The sequence below is a fragment of the Dromiciops gliroides genome, chromosome 2, assembly GCF_019393635.1.
Source record: "Dromiciops gliroides isolate mDroGli1 chromosome 2, mDroGli1.pri, whole genome shotgun sequence".
NCBI lineage: Eukaryota > Metazoa > Chordata > Mammalia > Microbiotheria > Microbiotheriidae > Dromiciops > Dromiciops gliroides.
This window is the reverse complement of record NC_057862.1, coordinates 371,192,154-371,211,990: the sequence shown is the minus strand read 5'-3', so window position 1 is coordinate 371,211,990 and position 19,837 is coordinate 371,192,154. Positions and strand designations below refer to the sequence as shown.

At 40.3% G+C, this 19,837-nt stretch overlaps 1 protein-coding gene across 1 annotated transcript; it reads right to left on the bottom strand.

The window, feature by feature from the left end:
• Positions 1–417: 417 nt before the first annotated feature.
• Positions 418–6,373, bottom strand: LOC122738309 (BPI fold-containing family A member 1-like). Its single transcript, XM_043980355.1, is given in 8 exon segments — positions 418–458; positions 1,474–1,537; positions 2,133–2,217; positions 2,464–2,613; positions 3,738–3,845; positions 5,422–5,581; positions 6,225–6,357; positions 6,359–6,373. Coding segments are annotated over 8 exon segments (756 nt in total).
• Positions 6,374–19,837: the final 13,464 nt, after the last annotated feature.

The window sequence follows — 19,837 nt, the reverse complement described above, 5'->3', positions numbered from 1 at the left end:
AGAAGTTTATTATAAGAAAAACTCAGGGAAAAGAATAAGATGCCCAGAAAGAAGCTTCAGGTGTGGAGAGTGGATCCAAATACAGGGAAGAGGAATCTCATGGACTGAAGTTAACCGAATATGTTTCATTTCATCTAGGATCATCTCCAACACCAGGTCTCTTCTGTTGTGGGTCCTTCAAGCAGGAGAAAATTTGAAGACAGGAAAAGCTGCTGTGAAGAGCAAATATGGGCCAGAACAAATCTGTGATTTTACATCTCTGGTATTCTCAGATTCCACAGTACCACATTTCCAGGATTCACAGATTCTAAGATTCCAAGGTTCTACATTCATAGAAAAAGCACTAGAAAACCCAGCAAACTAAAGGTATTTGGCCCTTACCTACTTGAAGAAAGGGTTGGTCTCTTTTGAGAAAGTTTACAATTTAAGATGCAGTGAAAGTCCATGGATTAGTATCTCTGAAAGGAAGAACACATGTCCAGATTTCAGAAAAACCTGGAAAGACTTATATGAACTCATGCTAAGTGAAGTGAGCAGAACCAAGAGAACAGTGTGCACAGTAACAGCTACACTGTGATGATCAACTGTTATAGACTTAGCTCTTCTTAGCAATACAATGATCCAAGACAATTCCAAAAGGCTAATGATGGAAAATGCTCTCCACATCCAGAAAAAGAAGTCTGAAGTCTGAATGCAGACTGAAGTATACTATTTTTTCTTTATTTATTTGCTTCTTCTTTCTTGTGTTTTTTTTCCTTTTGTTCTGATTCTTCTTTCACTACATGACTCATGTGAAAATATGTTTAATATGACCGTAATGTATAACCTATATCAGATTGCTTGCTGGCTTCTGGAGGGGGGGGGAGGGAGGGAAAGAGAAAAATTTGGAACTCAAGATCTTACAAAAATGAATATTCAAAATGATCTTTACATGTAATTAGAAAAATACTATTTAAAATATTTTTAAAAAGAATACATGTTTCATGCTGGGGGAGACAAATTAAAGCAGAGGTTCCTGAGGATCAGTTTCTAGTTCCAACTTTGAGAAAACAGCCTTAAAGGGGCCTGGGCTAAAGGATTCTGAAGAAGACAGAACCTGCCACCAGATAGACCAGCAAACTTTTCTCTGGGTTTAAATGGGGACAATCCAATTTCAGCAGAGGAGGCACTAATAAACTGTACTCAGTTGACTTTCCCTGCAGCCCAACCTGAATCACATAATAGGGTCATCAATTGGACCATTATGTAGTTCAATCCTCTTAATTTATAGTTAAGGAAATTGAGGCCCTCCACAGGGGTCTGGGGCTAGATGAGATATAAAAGCAAAACTAACTGATAAGATACAAGGCTTGTATCTATTTTGGTTGGGAAGTTGTTAAATGTCAAGTGTGACAACATAGAGATAGGGCAAAACCATCTAAGCAATCCAATCACTTGTAGACAGAAAGGAGGATTGTTTGGTCAGAAACTTACCAGCCACATCATGTACCAGGGTAATATCCAGACCACTGAGGATCTCATTGACCAGAGGGCAGATCTAAAACACAAGGACAGAGGGGAATGTGAGATAAATGAACCAATAAACAACCAGAGTGTGGATGCCACAGGACTTCTCACCACTGATGTTTCCTGACCTGGAGAAATTGTCAATGGTCAGATAAAAGAGCACTGAATTTCAGAGCTGAAAGGGTCCTTAGAACATAGATTATTCAATGGTAGAGCTCAAAGGGACTTTAGAAACAATCTCATTCAATCCTTTCATTTTACAGTTGGGGAACCTGAAGCTCAGAAAAAGTTACAGAGCAAGTCAGAGGCAGAGATAGGGTCCTATCTCATCTCACTGAGACAGCATAGAGTAGTAGGAAAGTTCTGGGAAATCAGGAAAACCCAGGTTCAGATCCCACTTCAGACATCGTTAAGATGTGTGACCTTGCACAAGTTACTTAACTTTGATTGGCCTCAGCTTTCCAATTTGTAAAAGGACAGGGTCAGCCTGGACTTCCAAATTCCTTCCCAGCTTTGAATCTATGATCCTATGATCCCTGGTTTCCTCACTCTCAGGGTACTTTGGTCTACCTGGTCACAGTATTCCAATCCAAGGATTCAGGGGAAATCTGCATTTCCATGCTTACCTCTTTCTGTAGCAGATGTGGAAGACCTTCAATCAGAGTTTTTGTCACTGTGTCTACAAGTTCTTGTACTAGTGTTGGTACAACCCTGAAAAAGGAAAGAAACACATGGATAGAGAACCAGCAGGTTGGGGATGGGAACAAGAGACAAGATCATGTATGTTCCCATTGGTGGGAAATGCCTGAATCTCTGGCCAATCAGTCCTTTTTCTTCTGTTAGAGACCGGGCTGGAACAGATCAAAAGAGGAAAAATAAAAGCTCATTTCTCACCACCAAGCAAGGGCATTGGCTGGTAAGGCCATGCCCCAAAAGGATTGGTCATTGATAACTCACCCTTCCAGGAGAGTGATCTTTAAGCTGCCAGGATCATGCTTACAATCCCCAATCACCAAGTGGACTTTTCCATCTTTATCCCTCACTGCAATGAGTTCCACTATGATATTCAGGTTAACATCCAGCTTAAGAAGTTCACCAGTCAGGAATCTAAATAAGAAAAATAAGGAAATAAAGGCAGATTGAAAGAGACAGAGACAGAGAAAGACACAGAGACAAAGAGATAGAGACACAGAAACAGAAACAGAAACACAGAGAGAAACAGAAACAGAGAAACAGAGGAAGAGAGAGGAGGGAAAGATCCTCTACTGGCCAACCCAAACCAGGAATGGGGTCAAGCCAGGGTCCATAAGGTCATGGAAAGCTCCCACTCTGTTGACATGGAAACTTTGCCTTTGTAAAGTACTCAGTGCATTCCAAAGAACTCTCACATCCACTTTCACAGTCAAACCTCCCAAATGTCCTATGATGTCAAAAAGACAGGAATTAGTATCCCCACTGTGTAGAAGAAACTGAGGGTCAGAGCGCAATGCAGTCAGCACAATGTTGTCTTTCTATGCCTTCCACCACTGGGGCAAAATACAATTGGCAACAACTCCAGAGGCTTTGGCCCTGAAATCAGATATTTCCCAGGAAGGTAGCAATTCTTAGATTCAGCAAACTCCACTGGGTCATTTGGTTGTCAGAGCTAGAAGGGAACTTAGAGATAATCAAAGTAAATTCCTCATTTCATGGAGGAGAGAACTGAGGCACAAAAAGGGGTCATGACTTGCCCAAGGTCCCACAACTAGTAAGGGAAAGAGCAGGGACTCAAACTCAAGTCTCCTGGCCCAAAATCCTGTTCCAACTGGTCTCTGATTTCAACTTTTCTGCTTCAGGACTATTAGAACAGATCTGACTGGGCCAGGTCAAGGAGAGCCAGAAATGACTCAGTCATGGCCTAGGATACCAGGCCCTAATTGTCTGAAGAATTGCTTGGAGGAGACATGGAAGACAAAGTAATAGTCTCTTAAGGGAGTGATGGAGGAAGCCATGAACTCTGAAGGTGAAGGATTCTCTATGTTAACCCCCATGGTTAGTTGAAGATAGAATCATGCCCTGATAGACCAGGAAATATACATTGGATAGAGTGGCTATGCTTCCCAATTTACCACCTCAGCTGCCATCTTTTATACACTGGATAAACCTAAGATCCCTTGGGATCTAAGTCCTTTATGCTAATTCCCTCCCTCATTCCCAGAACAGGGTCTTCCAGATTCTCAAATGTCACTCACGTTTTCAGTTCCAGAACCATTCCAAGAGGGATTGTTACAAAAAGCCGGTGTCCATCAGGAGATTGTTCTAGCCCAAGTTCCAGGATGACAGGATTGGTGACATTGATCCTGTACAGAGAACCACATTGCAAGGGAACTCCCCCAAACTTATGTCCTTTAAAGGATGAACCATACCTTGAACCCCAAATCAAACCATTTCCGAACACCAACCATGAGGGGAAGGAGCTAGAGAGATTGAAAGGGAATTTTCAACCAAAGGTTCCATAACTTCTGAACCTTGGCATAGGTTTTCAGCTAGGATCCTGCTCATTCAACTCCAAAAGCTCCCTATTGTACCTAGAGCCAAAATACAAGCTCCTTTTTAAAGGTTCTTCACAACCTAACCCCAACCTACTTTCCAACTCTTTGGTCCATGCCCTCCTGCTATTCCTCACACATAACAGTCCATTTCCCATCTCTGTGTCCTTATATTGGATGTTCTCCATGCCTGGAATGCTCTCCCATCTTACCTCCACCTCCCACAATCCCTTGTTTCCTTCAAAAATCTATTCAAGTGACCCTTCTTAATTCTAGTGCCTTTTTCTTTTAACCACTTCCTTCTTATCCTACAAATAACTTGGTTTTACATATTTATTTGTTATCTCCCCTATTAGGTTGTGATCTCCTTGAGAGCAGGGACTGTCTTTTGCCTCTTTTCATATTCCCATCACATAGCATGGTATCTGGCTCTTAATAAATGCTTATTGACTGATTTTCTCAATGAAACCTCCCCCCACCTCCAACTATTAGTGCCTTCCCCCTCCCACTCCTCCCCACAAATTTTCTTTTTACATATTTTGGAGTATAGCAAAATTCCAAATTTACTAATATAAATAAGTATATGCAAGCAATTTACTTTGCATATTCATGTATATGTTGTCTCACCCCATGAACCACAAGTCCATCAAGAGTGGGAATATCATTTTTTGTTTGTACCTTCAGTGCCTAGCACATAGTAGGAGCTTAACGAATGCTTATTTATTGATATCCTAGCACCATTGCCTAATGTCTAATTGGAAATAGGGGAGGGGCACAATCTTGTAAATAAGAGACATATTTATGCCCACACCCAGCACCTAATCACAGGACTTTCTTGTAGTCTCAAAGGATTTTAGAGTTGGAAGTTGCCTTAATGAGCATTTAGCCCAACTCCCTCATTTTACAGATGGGGAGACACTGAGGCCCAGAGAAGTTAATGTGGTTTGTCCAAGGTCACTCAGCAAGTCAGTTGCAGAGAATCAGAAATAAATCCCAGGTCTTCCCTCTCCAAAACTGAGTACTCTTTTCACTTATACTACTGTCTTTCTTTTTGGGGGGGGGGGTGCTGGGCAATGAGGGTTAAGTGACTTGCCCAAGGTCACAGAGCTAGTAAGTGTCAAGTGTCTGAGGCCGAATTTGAACTCAGGTACTCCTGAATCCAGGGCAGCTGCTTTATCCACTGCGTCACCTAGCTGCCCCCCTATACTACTGTCTTTCAAATAAGACCCTCTCTACCTACTAGAGAATGAAAAACTTCTCAGCCTTCTCTGCCATCTGTGCCACTAAAAAGTGAAAAGACCCTCCCAATCTGGAATGCTGTCTCTGACAAGGACTTTCTCATTCCCTCTTTCAAGTTTGAAAATAAGAAAACATCAAGGAGACTCACGAAATTATATTGTGTAGCCCTGGAATGATCGAGGTTAGTTTGGGTAGTAAGCCTCCAATGAGACCTCCAGATGAACCTCCCCCAATTTTCAGGATGTCCAAGATGGGCAGATTTTGGAGAATACCAAGCACATTTGAAGTGTGAAGTCCCTTTGTGAGACCTGGGAATAGAATGGTAGGATTTAGAGCTGGAAGGAACCTGAGACTTCATTTAGCCCAAACCTTTCATTTCACAGGGAAGGAAATTTGAGTTGTGACCCGCCCAAGGACTCACTGGCAGCGATTGGAAGAGCTGGAACTCAAACCCAGTTCTCTGACAGCAAATCCAGGGCTCTTTCCACTTGACTTTGCGTAGTGTTAAGTTGCCAGTCATCCTTTGGATTGACTTTCGGTTACCATTACATTCAAAGTGCAAGACCCTCCATAAAGCTCAAAGACAATCATGTCCAGGAGGGAAGGGCTTAAAGGATCTTCCTTGATCCTTTGAAAATACCCACCAATTGGGCTTTCCCCCTCTTCCAAATGCCACCTCCCTTTCCATCTCACCGATCTCTGCCCTCACTTCCCCAAAACACTTAAGCCCATTTCAATGTGTGATAAAAACAAAAAACAAAACCCTTTTTATCAGTCAGAATGCCTTAAGGTAAAATGGGCATCTCTGGATGTCATGAATTTCCCATCCCTGGGATACTAGAGAAAGGAATCATGCTTCAGATTAGATGACCCTTGAGATGTCCTTCCTAGGGAATTCTAGAATTCCATCTTTTTGCTCCATAGCACTTGTCCACTGAGAGGGTAACTTACCACCTAATAAGCCTGAGAGAAGATCTGGTGGGGTAAGGGACAGAGGAGGGCTCAGGGCACCAACAGGATTCACAGGGATGGCATCAAGTTGGGCTGAACTCTGGGTGACCAGGCCATAGAAGAGAACGAGGCCCCCAAATCTGAAGCATCTTCTTTGCTCCTGATTCATAGGAAGCACAAAGAGCAACATGAATCAGACCCGAACAGAGGGGCCAACAGCTTCCTGGGGACATGAGGAACCTTTTTATTTTTGGTGGGGGGAGTTTGTAGGGGGCATCAAAAGAACAAAAGGTTAGTTTGGTTGTTTTTTTTTAATTACTTAAATACAAAGTGAAAGATAAATTGTTCTTGTTGACCCACTTGTGATAGTAAGAAGTCTAACCAAATTAGCTATTGCTGCTATTCAAAGGCACTTTTAAAGGTTTAAATTCATATGGTAAATAAGGAAGGGAAGAAATGCCTTTCCCCCCTCCCCTTAGCCCAGGATAGTTTCTTCACTGGTCCCCAAGGAGTCTGTTTGAAGAGAATAAAGGGATGGGGTTCCCTCCTTTAAGTTAGGTCTGTGCCCCATGCATAATTTTGTTTTTTCTACATCATTTGTGAAGGAGCCCCTTGAATAGATCTCAGCTTTTCTTGAATTTCTATTTTTGGCCTGTGCAAAGCCTCAAACTCCCATGTTTCTTCTTTCCAATGCAAGGTACCAGTTTCCTTTGCTTTATACTAAAACTACTTCTTGTTGTCTTTCACAGGTTCCCCTCAAGCCTTTGGGAGTACCTTTTGGACCTTCTCAAGTACCACCAGTATCTCATGAAGTGGCATGAGCAGAGGGACACTTAGAGTAGTATAGTGAAAAGAATATTGAACAGTCAGGAACCCTGGGTTCTAGCTCCAGATCTGCCATTAACGATGTCTATTCTATTATTCTAAGAGTCATTCCACTCCGACATTCAATGTTTTATGTATAAGGTTCATTCTCAATCCAATATTCAATGATTCTAAGTGCTATTACTTCTTGGACTTGGACAAATATTGGAAAACCCCATCATAGATTAAAAGTTTGGCTGTTTCTAGCACTTTTCTGAAGATACTCAGCATCTAGTTAGGCTTCAGTCCAACCAGTTAGCTGGGTAGTCCTGAATAGAGCTAAACTTCAATTTGTATTCAAATCATCACATTAAAACTATGCTCAACTTAGTAGTTTCATTATTTACCTCAACCTTCCTACCAAAGACTTCCAGATTGCCTGTTTCTAAACCAAGGGTTCTTAACGTGGGGTCTGTGAATTTTTAAAAATATTTTGATAATTTTATTTTTCTATAATTGCTTTCCTTTATAATCCTATAAATTTTCTTTAATACACTTAAAAACATTACTCTGAGGAGGCATCCATAAGCTTCAGCAGATTGCCAGAGAGGTCCATGACAAACAGTTAAGGACCTCTGGTCTAGAATAATAGAATGTGTGAACTGAAAGGGAAACAGAAGAACATGTCACCACAGGCAGAAACTTTAGAGACCATCTAGTTCAACCTCTTCATTTTACAGGGATAAAAATGAGATATAGCACAAGGAAAGAATTTGACCAAGGCTGCCCAGGCAGTTAATTATGTCATTTATAAAGCAATATCATTGGTCTAGTGGCAGTGTCTTGACTATCTATCTATCTATCTATCTATCTATCTATCTATCTATCTATCTATCTATCTATCTATCCATCCATCAAGATATATGTACATGTTTATATGTGTGTGTATATATATGCACATATACATACATACATATATTTGTGTGTGTGTATATATATATGCACATATACATGCATACATACATATATTTGTGTGTATATGGTAGAGTCAGTGCCTCTGTCACATACTGGCTGTGTGATCCTGGATCTTTAATCTTTCCCTACTCAACTAAACAACTGTCTAAGACTTCTTTGCTGACCTGTTTTAGTAGAGGGGATTTCTTCATCTGTCAGTTCCCTATATCAATAAATTAATACATCCATTTCCTATCCTATTGATTTATTAAGCCAATCCAACAGATGTACATTTCCCACTGAGATTCATCAGTCCTGTTTGATTTTAAATAGACTCACTCAACTATGCCTTGGGTAATTAATCAAAAAAGGTTAGTTAGGAAAGCTGCTTTTGTTCACCTAACTCTTTAACCTAGGAGCAAAAACTTTCAGTGATTTGAGGGAAGACAGTCTTTGAAGGTTTTTTCAGGAATGGGAAGAACAGAGGCTTCTTGTCCTACCTCCTGGGGAAGATGGAGCTAGAAGGACTGGTCTTACCTGGATCTCTCAGAGGTGCCTTGCAGGGATGAATGCTCAGCTACTCTGCCTCCTCCTTCGACCTCTACTGAGAAGAGGGACCTTATATAGCAAAATTTGACAGAAGAATCAGGAAATGCAGAATATGATGACAGATTTCAAGAAAGCAGTATGAAATATCGCAATTGTGGTATTTCTCACTGTCCTCCAAAGTCAATAATTGCTGATTACACTTGGGGGAGGGGGAAGGGAGGGGGAGTGGCATTTAAGCCAAATCAGAGACAAATTAAACAGAAGCAAATTTGAGCCAGATATGTTACTCAAGACTTAAAGCTTTAATGAATAGGGGTCAGATGAGGGACCCCTGCTGCATGTGGTTTTCCTGAACCTGAAGGATCAGGCTTAAGACATCACAAGAAGACAGTAAGACTTGTCCTCCCTCCCTTAAACACCTTGGTATTTATTTTGTATTTATTTACATATGCACATTTTGTCTCCTCTGATAGAATGCAATCTCCTTGAGAGTGGGAAATGTTTGGGTTTTGCTTTTGTGTCCTAGTATCACTGAGCACAGTAACTGGCACCCACTGAGCACTTAATAAATGCTTGTTGATTGATCGCTTGGTGTCCAGAGCTCAACTCAGAAATGGAGGCCTTGTTTTATATTCAGTCTGACCATCATTCTCATCATAGAATGAAATTCTAGAAGATTGTTTTTGGGGGTTTTTTTGGTTTTGGTTTTTTGTTTTTGTTTTCGTTTTTGTTTTACAGATGAGGAAACTGAGGACCAAAATGGAGGGAGAGGAGGAGATGGCACAGGGCACACAGGCAGGTATTAGGAGGGCCAGAAGTGGAAGCCAGGCCCATTGATTCCACATCTAGTGCTCTTCCCACTGCTTCAGGGCCTTATTCGTCAAGGTCAGAGCGAGTATAACCATCCCTCCCAATTGGAAAATTCAATTTAATTCAATCCAACTCATATTTATTAAGCACTTAATACATATTAAAATACTGTCTTAGGTTTTAAATAAGCATGTGCTATAAGAAAAGAAAAAAAACCCTCCTTTTGGGGCCTGGGTTGGTTGGTGGTGGTAGGCAGAACTCCTTTAGGGTTCTCACCTAGATTTGAGGGATCTTGGACCTATCTACCATTTTTTCCCCCTACTGACTTACAGAAGGTGTAGGAAGAGGCTTGGTCCTGTAAGGAGGTATCCCTTCCCTTTTATCTCCCACAGGACCCAGAAAAGGAATAAACTGAGTCTGACTTGGAGCCTAGAATCTCATTCCAAAGGAGGAGAAACTGTAGTTGTATCCAAAGAGTACAAGAATGGGATCTGGGAAAGATAAGTTTTAGACCTGGTACTGTTATTGACTCAGTGTGGTACATGGAACAAATCACTTTCCCATATCTGGGCTTCAATTTCCTCATCTGTTAAATGAAGGGCTATGACTAGGATCATAGACTACTCAAGTCAGAGTTGGAAAGGGACCCCAGAGGATATTAATCTGACACTGTCTCATTTTAAAAAGAGAAGGGAACTGAGTCCCAGGGAGGTTAAACAACCTGTCCAAAGTCACACAGATGGGAGCAGCTAGGTGGCACAGGGGATAAAGCACCGGCCCTGGATTCAGGAGGACCTGAGTTCAAATCCGGCCTCAGACACTTGACACTCACTAGCTGTGTGACCCTGGGCAAGTCACTTAACCCTCATTGCCCTGCAAAAACAAAAACAAAAGTTACACAGATGCATCAGAAACAAGATCTGAACCTAGGTCTTCTGACGGTAAAGACAATGCTCTTTCCACTACACTATGCTGCCCCCTGGTAAAGAATGCTGGTTTTAACCTGTATGCCTTCATGAAAGTGACAATGAATTCACTGAAGGTTGTTGTAGTTTGTTTGCTTTTCTGAATTAAGATTTCAGTTCCATATAAGATAGAACATCTTAACAGGGGTCTTCCAAGACATTATCTCATTAAACTGTGAACTCCCATTCATTATAAGTCAAGGCCTAGTGACCATCTATGAGGGGTGTTGTAGAATGGGGTCATATTTCAGCTAAACATTGGCTAAGATTCCTTCCAAATCTAGGCTTCTCTATGAAAGAGAGACAGAGACACAGAGTCAGACAGACAGACAGAGAAAGAGACAGACACAGAAAGAAACAGACAGATGGAGACAAATATAGACAGAGAGAGATAGAGACAGAGACAGGGAAGGGGAGAGACAAAGACAGAAGACAAAGAGACAGACAAAGACATGGTATCAGAGTCAGAAGAGCAAGGTATAAGTCTTAGCGCATTGCTTACCAGACATGCAACCTGGGTCTCTTTCTCTTAACCTTTGTGAACCTTGTGTGTAAAACAGGAATGACAATGGCATTATCTGATGTTAAGAGGATAAAATAAGACAAAGTGTGTAAAAATGTTTGTAACTGGAAAGAGATTTATTAATAATGAGAATAGTAACAAATATTTACTTTAATACTTTTAGAATCCATAATTTCACTGGTATAAGCACACACACACACACACACCATCACAATGTAGGACACTACTTCATTTCTTAGAAAACAGTTTTCTAGATACTTGTATTTCTTTTTAAATCATCACTTCATGGTTTCCATCCTGCCTACTCTCCAGGACTTCATAATCTTCAAAAACTTATCCTTCAAGATAACATCAGTTCTGAAATTCACAACTCCTCAGTACCCCCTGTTCTTCCCTGTCTCCTTTCAGCTTCATTGTATGTGCTTCTCCCATTAAACTGTGAGCTCCTTGAGGCCAGGGCCTATCTTTTGCCCTTCTATTCCCATACTTAGCATAACACCTGGCACATAGTATGTGCCTAATAAATGTTTACTCATAGCTCCAGTGAGTGAGAAGACATACTACACAGTCCATTACTGGGCTCAAAGCCTCTATTAGTCTCAATTATCAGAAAAAATGGGGGGTGATATCACTTGCTCAAATTGTCTGAGAGAGTTGTGAAAATGAAAGGAGGCAGCGTTGCTCTGTGGAAAGAGCACTGATCTTGGTGACAGAGAGCCTGAGTTTGAATCTCAACATGTCCACTTACTATGGGATGATCCTGGACAAATGACTTCACTTGTCCAGGCTTCAGTTTCCTATTAAATGAGGAGCTTGGTTTAGATTAGGAGTTCTTAAGGCATCCATGGATAAATTTCAGGGAGTTGGTGAACTTATATGGGAAAAAATACACCTTTATTTTCAATAACTTTGAACTAAAATTGATCATTACTTTCAATTATGAATTTTTAAGAAATTCTTCTGATAAGAGGTCTATAGGTTTCAGCAAGACTGCCATAGGCATTCATGACACCAAAAAAAGATTAAGAATACCTGATTAGATGGTCTTTCAGATCTAATGATTCTTACCAGATTGATAGGACTTCTTCAGGCTGTCATAACCCAGGATAACCTGGACACCACAAACAGACATCAGAGGATCTCAGGACAGTGTACTTTATGTAGCTCACATTAGCACAGTGCTTGACAATTTACAAAGCACTATCTCCATTAGCTCACTTGATTCTCATAGATGCTTAGCATACACATTCATTGTTATCCAGTCATCTTCAGTCATTTCTGACTCTCCCATTTGGGCTTTTCTTGGCAAAGATGCCAGAGTAGTTTGCCATTTTCCTCTTCATCTCATTTTTACAGATGAGGAAACTGAGGCAAACTGGGTTAAGAAGTGATAGGAGCTCATTCTAGGTCAGAAAGATACTTCTTTTTTTTTTTTTTTTAGTGAGACAATTGGGGTTAAGTGACTTGCCCAGGGTCACACAGCTAGTAAGTGTCAAGTGTCTGAGGCTGGATTTGAACTCAGGTACTCCTGACTCCAGGGCCGGAGCTCTATCCATTGCGCCGCCTAGCTGACCCTTAGAAAGGCACTTCTAAAGGCCAACCAATGAAATCATATGAGGTTATAGATTCACGGTCGTGTTTTTATTTTCTTCTCAGGCAAGTAAGAAGTGAGCAGCATGATCAGTTTGCCCTTCTCTGGTATCCCCATTGTAAGAGGCATGATCCTTTAATGTAGATTCCATAGATTCAGAGTTCATGGTCTTGACATATAACAGCCTTGCTGTTAGTTGGCAGACCCAGTGAGGCCTCTTTCGGGTTCAGTGATCTTCTTGATGGGTTTGAAGTGGGGATCTCAGGTCTTTGGGATAGAAGGTTTAGAACACAGTTTCAGTGCCTTACAGTGATACAGACACTCATCTTACCCAAAAGAATAAAGATGTGGTACTAAGGGTCTCATACTCAGTAGTGCAAAGGACAAAGTATTAGGTCATGTCAAGCCAATATCAGCCTATGCTATTAACTGACATTCTGCATTTACATGGATGTTGACAAGAGACAAACAAAGGCACAGCAAGGACAAAAAATCAAAATGATCACTTCTAAGATAATGTTAATTTTATAATTAATAATTAATTGATTGATTGATTTAAGGTATGGTAATCTTAAGATAATGCTAATCTTAGGAATGATATTCTAACACTGCATGAACATTAGTATTTCCTGCAATTGACCAAAGTACCCCATGGAGGGGTGGTATGCTATTCTTTTTTATCATAAAAGTATTTTATTATTTTCTAGTTACATGTAAAGATAATTTTCAACATTTGTTTTCATAAGATTTTTTAGTTCCAAAATTTTCTCCCTCTCTCCCTTCCCTCCCTCCTCCCCAAGAAAGAAAGCAATATGATATAGGTTATACATGCACAATCACATTAAACATATTTCTGCATTAGTCATGTTGTGAAAGAAGAATTAGAACAAAATGGAAAAACCTCAAAAAAGAAACACACACACACACACACACACACACACGCAGAAAAGTAGAAACAGTATATAGTCAATATGCATTCAGAATCCACAGTTCTTTTTTTCTGGATGTGGAGAACATTTTCCATAATGAGTTCTTTAGAATTGTCTTGGATCACTGTATTGCTGAGAAGAGCTAAGTCTATCACAGTTGATTATCCCACAATGCTGCTGTTATTGTGTACGATATTCTCTCTTTGTTCTGCTCATTTCACTCAGTATCAGTTCATGTAAGTCTTTTCAGGTTTTTCTGAAATCTGCCTGCTCATTATTTCTTACAACACAATAGTATTCCATTACATTCATATACCACAACTTGTTTAGCCATTCCCCAATTGATGGGCATTCCCTTGATTTCCATTTCTTTGGGTGGTATGCTATTCTTACTTTTTAAACCACTTTTGAACATCAGATGGTTGGAAGATGGGACAAGAATGATAACATTGTTAGGCTATTGATGGAAATTTTGGAGTATATCAGTTTGCTATTCCAAAATTTAAATTTGCAACCCAACAATCATGTCTGATGATATTATCTAGCAAAAATTGGTGATGCAGTAGATAAAACACTGGGCTTGCAACTGGGATCATCTGAGTTCAAATATGGCCTTGGACACTTACTAGCTTTGTGAGATTGGACAAGTTACTTAGCCCCTATTTGCCTTAGTTCCTTGTCTGTAAAATGGAGACACACTGGAGAAGGAAATGGCAAACCACTTCAGTATCTTTGCCAAAAAAATCCTATGGACAAAAGTCCATGGGGTTGGGGCGGCTAGGTGGCACAGTGGATAAAGCACCGGCCCTGGATTCAGGAGTACCTGAGTTCAAATCCGGCTTCAGACACTTAACACTTACTAGCTGTGTGACCCTGGGCAAATCACTTAACCCCAATTGCCTCACTAAAAAAAAAAAAAGTCCATGGGGTTGCATAGAGTCAGACACAACAGAGCAACAACAAACAAAAATGCATGTAATACAATAATGTATCAAGAGCTAATAATTGATAACCAATCCCCCCTTCCCCTTTCCCTTTTTATCACTAGTGCAATACAAGGACACCTAAAATCAATAAAAAAAAACTGTTTGGTGACTAGGCAATTACCTGGAATCTATGAAAGGGTATTTTATGCTAAGTGGCTATGGTTGTTTCAAAAATCAATATACATTGGATTTCTCTTGTCCATTTTTTAATTTTCTTTGCCTTTAGCAATTATAGTGTAGATATCATGCTCTCTCTCTCTCTCTCTCTCTTTTTGGTGGGGCAATGAGGGTTAAGTGATTTGCCCAAGGTCACACAACTAGTAAGTGTAATGTGTTTGAGGCCAAATTTGAACTCAGGTCCCCCTGAATCCAGGGACAAATGCTTTATTCACTGCACTACCTAGCTGCCCCCATTATGTTCTCTTTTTTGAATCCTTTTTGATACTCGTTTCATGATGTGAGATAAGTAGTATCGTGTATTTGTTAATAATCTCAAAAATCTAAAATACCTACAAAAATATCATACTTTTCAAGTATAACAATGGAACTTCAAACCCAAAAATGGAACTAAAAGGTGCCAAAAAGAAATCAAATCAAGATTTCAAGACTTCCAGTATTCACTTGAAGTTTAGTCACTTCCTTTTTGATATGTTCTATAAATCTCTATTGGTCAGGGATGTAGGCATAAGACTCTTTGCCAATAAGGGAATGCACTGCAAATACTATTAATGTGTATAGTTTGCTCTGAGAAGTACCACGGCATAGGAAGTAGTGAGCTGGCCTCTGATTCAAGACTTTAGGGCAAGTCCTGCTTCTGACGCATACTGTCTGGGTGACCCTCGGCAGGGCACTCTCAGCCTCTAGGAAACGCTAAGACTATAAGAGAAGGTCCTGTTCCTACAAGCATTGGTAGAGGGAGTTTACTCCTCCAGGAGTTTCCCAAATCACAGATGTAAATCCTGTATCTAGCTTATTTTACTCTACCAGTCATGACCTTATATTATTTATTTATTTATTTAATTTTATTTAATTTTATTTTTTTAGTGAGGCAATTGGGGTTAAGTGACTTGCCCAGGGTCACACAGCTAGTTAAGTGTTAAGTGTCTGAGGCCAGATTTGAACTCAGGTACTCCTGACTCCAGGGCCGGTGCTCCATCCACTGCGCCATCTAGCTGCCCACCTTATATTATTTATGATGCTCACAAATGGTGTTTCAAAGGAACAGTATTGAATATAAATTGCACTTATCTCTACTATTTAATTTAGGCTGTTAACAACAAGTGAAAATAAAAATACAGTCCCATTTCACCATTATATGTTTTACTAATGTTTTCAATACTAATCAAAAGACTTATTTTCCACCTTACAGACAGTTTTAGTTGTAAAAGACCATTTGCGGTGGGGCAGCTAGGTGGCGCAGGGAATAGAGCACTGGCCCTGGATTCAGGAGGACCTGAGTTCAAATTCGGCCTCAGACACTTGACACTTACTAGCTGTGTGACCCTGGGCAAGCCACTTAACCCCAACTGCCACACACACACACACACACACACACACACACACACACACACACACACACACACACACAAGACTATTTGCATTTACAGGTTTATTTTCATATTGACATAGAAAATTGATTTCACATTTGGTGCCCCAAATGTCCAGGTGTATTGTAGTAGACAGAATTTGTTGGGCCTGAAGTCAGGTAGATTTGGATTCAAATCCAACCGTAGACACTTCCTGGGACAAAATAGGGATAATAATAGTACCTACCTCCTAGGAGTGTTGTGAGGACCTACTGAGATAATAATTGTAAATATATTATTTTCATCACTTTCTTATCATAATTCCAAATTATTTCCAGGACATTTGGGCCAATTCATGACCATTAGAAAACTCTGACTAGCACATGAAAACAAAAACTAGAAAGATGGTACATTTATGTTTCCCACTGATTTTAAATTACACCACTTTTTAGAGCCACTAGTTCCAGACCAGGGATCCATCTGGACTAAGACAAGGATCCAGAGGGCAGGTCCTTTCACTAGGCCATGCATGGGGTTCTATTGGTTTATTCATTTACTTTGGTTCTATGAATTTCAGCTGCCATACTCCTTGTTTCTTAGGAAAAGGGGGTGGGGGTGGGGGTAGAAAAAGAAAAGAAAAAATAAATTTAAAAATTTAAATTTAAATTTAAAAAAAAAGAAAAGGGGGGTTCAGAATTCACACAGAGCCTACCATGTCCCCCAAGACAAAACTACTTAAGATAATGGGCAACATTCAAAACTAACCTAGCAAATGAATTTTAAAAAGAACTGAAAGTATAATCCCAGTATTTTTCACTAAGGGAAAATTTTGACAATGACGATGGCTAACATTTATGTAGTACTTTACAAATACCTCATTCTATTCTTGCAATAACCCTAGGAGAAAGCTACTCCTATTGTCTGTGGTTTACAGATGAGAAAACTTAGGCAGACAGAGGTCAAGTGACTTGCCCAAGGATCACAGAGATGGTAAATGTCCAAAACAGGATGTGAACTCAGATCTTCCCCCTCCAGACCCAAAACACTATCTACTATGGCATTAGTTTGGTTTGGGAAAGTTCAAATGCGACATGGAAAGTAGCTAAAAACAGACAAGAAAAACATGTAACATAGAAACATCCAAAAAGGATAAAATCTTTAAAGGTCAGACCTTTTGGAAAGTTTGAAATGAAAAGGTTTTTGTATCTGGAGTCAGAGAACCTAGGTTTGAATCTCAGCTCTGCTTGTTACTACCCATGTTACCCTAGAGAAATAACTTCATCTCTCTGGGCCTCAGTTTCCTGAAAAACAAATAGCTTGGACTAGATGATCCTTTCTAGCTTTAGAAGTAAGGAAATTGACAATCTTCCCATTGTATAGATGAGGAAACTAAGTATTAGAGGCACAACAATTACTTTCCTCCATCACCCAGCCAGTAACTAATGTTAGAAATGGCCTGCAAATCCAGGAATCTTGACTCCAGTCAAGTGCTATCTCCTGCTTTTTTTCCCATTTCAACCCTTCTTGCTGAATAAAAAACTAGTCCAACAAGAAACTCAACTCTAAAGCACCTCATAGAAATTTCAAACGGTCTCTTACTTTCTAAAAGTTTGAGAGGAATGGGGGCAATGGTACCCACTCCTTCCAGGCATTTAGAACCCATTTCCAAGACACCAAGAACTGTGGGATGAACATGGCTTGAGGCTAAAATATACAATATCTGACAAGTACAAGGGACAAATGCAAGGAGCAAATGCAGGGAGAGTCAGGTAACCAGATGGAGGGAAAGTGTGTCCCCAAATAACACAAGAAAGTTCTTAACATAGCCTCTTTTGCATAGTATTTGTACTACAAAAGAGGCAACTTCACTGCATCTCTAGCCTTTCAGAGAGAAGAGGAACTGTATGGTAGAAAAGTACTTTTGGAAGTGCAGTGATACTTATGAAATTCTGCAGTTTCTCCTCTCCCACCAGCCAGTCTTACCTCCCACTCCCTTCAAAAGCACAGACAGCTTTATTAATCTCTGACCTCTGTCCTGGTGTTTCTGAGATGGGAAACAGAAGGTCATGGGGTTTTTTGACTTCCACATACCAAATCCAAGGCTTTTCCTACTAAACTTTCTTCAAAGACTTTCCTAATACCTTAAGTCAGATCAGTGTAGCTAATTTTTAAAATTCTTTGATTTTAAGTCAATTTCCATTAATAGGGCAGGCTTAGCTTATTGGACGTCAAACTCAGTAGAAAAGGGGGTCACTAAAGGATCACTAAAGGTCATACATAAGGATCTTTGAGGGCCTCATTAGAAAACCACATATAAACATTATCTATGTTCTGTTGTGTTTTTATTTCTTTTGTTAAATATTTCACAATTACATTTTAATCTGGTTCTGTTCTTACTTGAAAATGCTGTTGCATATTTCAACCTTCATCTAATCTGTACAAGGCTTTAGTTGTGTGTCTCCAATCCATAACATAGGGTCCCTAATAATGATACTGGGAAGTAAAGGTTAAGCTACTTTAGTACTTTTCTTTGGTGCTAAAAGAGACTCAACTATAAAGCTTCTTGTAAAGAGGAAGGAAGGAAAAAAGGAAGGAAGGAAGGAAGGAAGGAAGGAAGGAAGGAAGGAAGGAAGGAAGGAAGGAAGGAAGGAAGGAAGGAAGGAAGGAAGGAAGGAAGGAAGGAAGGAAGGAAGGAAGGAAGGAAGGGGGAAGGGAAGGTAGGAGGGAGGGAAGGAAGGAGAGAAGGAAAGAAGGAAGGGAAGGTAGGAGGGAGGGAGAAGGTAGGAGGAAAGGAAGGATAGAAGCAAGCAAGGAAGGAATGAAGGAAGCAAGGAAGGAGGGAGGGAAGAAAGGAAGGAAGGCAGGAAGGAAGGAGGTAAGGAAGAATGGAAGGAGGAAGAGAGGGAACAAAGGAAGGAAGGAAGGAAAGAAGAAAGGAAGGAGGAAGGGAAAAAAGGAAAGAAGAAAGGAAAAAGAAGAAAGAGAAAAGAAAAGAGAGACAGACTTGTGTGCAAAAACAGCATGAAAGGAAGGCCTGAGGGTCACTTTTGTGTCTCCTCAAGTCTAGTGTTGCAAATCCCCAGTCAAGCATTACGGATTATGTTATTTGGATTAAAAAAACAAAAAACAAAAAGAAAGAATATTTGAGCTTTGTCTCTCCTGATCCCTAGACCCTTCCCTATTTCCTTGTTCTATCTTTGCACCTTCTTAGTTTTGACCATTATTTCATAATTTCTCCTCAAAGACTGACACGCTTTGGCCAAAATGTTGATTTTGCTAAACTAAGGAGGTTTTAGTGCCATTGTCTCTTCATGTTCTGAAGCCTGAGAAAAGAGATTTCTTTCAGGCTTCCCTTGTCCCCTCCAGCCCTCAGGTAGTCTATGCAGGCCTTCCCTCTTCCGGGTTCCAAAAACCACCTTTGGCCTCATTCTCTTGTCAAGCATAACATTCCAATCTGGGGAGAGAACTGAGTACTGGAGACCACTATTCATATTTGAGAAAGGACTTTGAGGCTTAATAAGCACTTCCCTGACAAGAACCCTGGGAGGTTATACTCTCTGTCCTAGCCTGGTCAAGTCAGAGGCAGTATCTTTTTTTTTTTTTTTGGCAGGGCAATGAGGGTTAAGTGACTTGCCCCGGGTCACACAGCTAATAAGTGTCAAGTGTCTGAGGCTGGATTTGAACTCAGGTCCTCCTGAATCCAGGGCCAGTGCTTTATCCACTGCACCACCTAGCTGCCCTTCAGAGGCAATTTCTTAAAGAGGAAAGATTGTTGGATATGGAGTCAGAGGCCCTAAACTCAAATCCCTCTCCTCTAATTCCAGTCCATATAACCTTGGATAAATCACTCATCTTCTCTGGTCCTCAGTTTCTTCCTCTGGAAAAATGAATGAGTTGGACTAGATGATCCCTTCTAGTTTTAAACCTTATTATCCTTGGAAGTTAGGAAATAAACATTCTCCCCATTTTATAGATG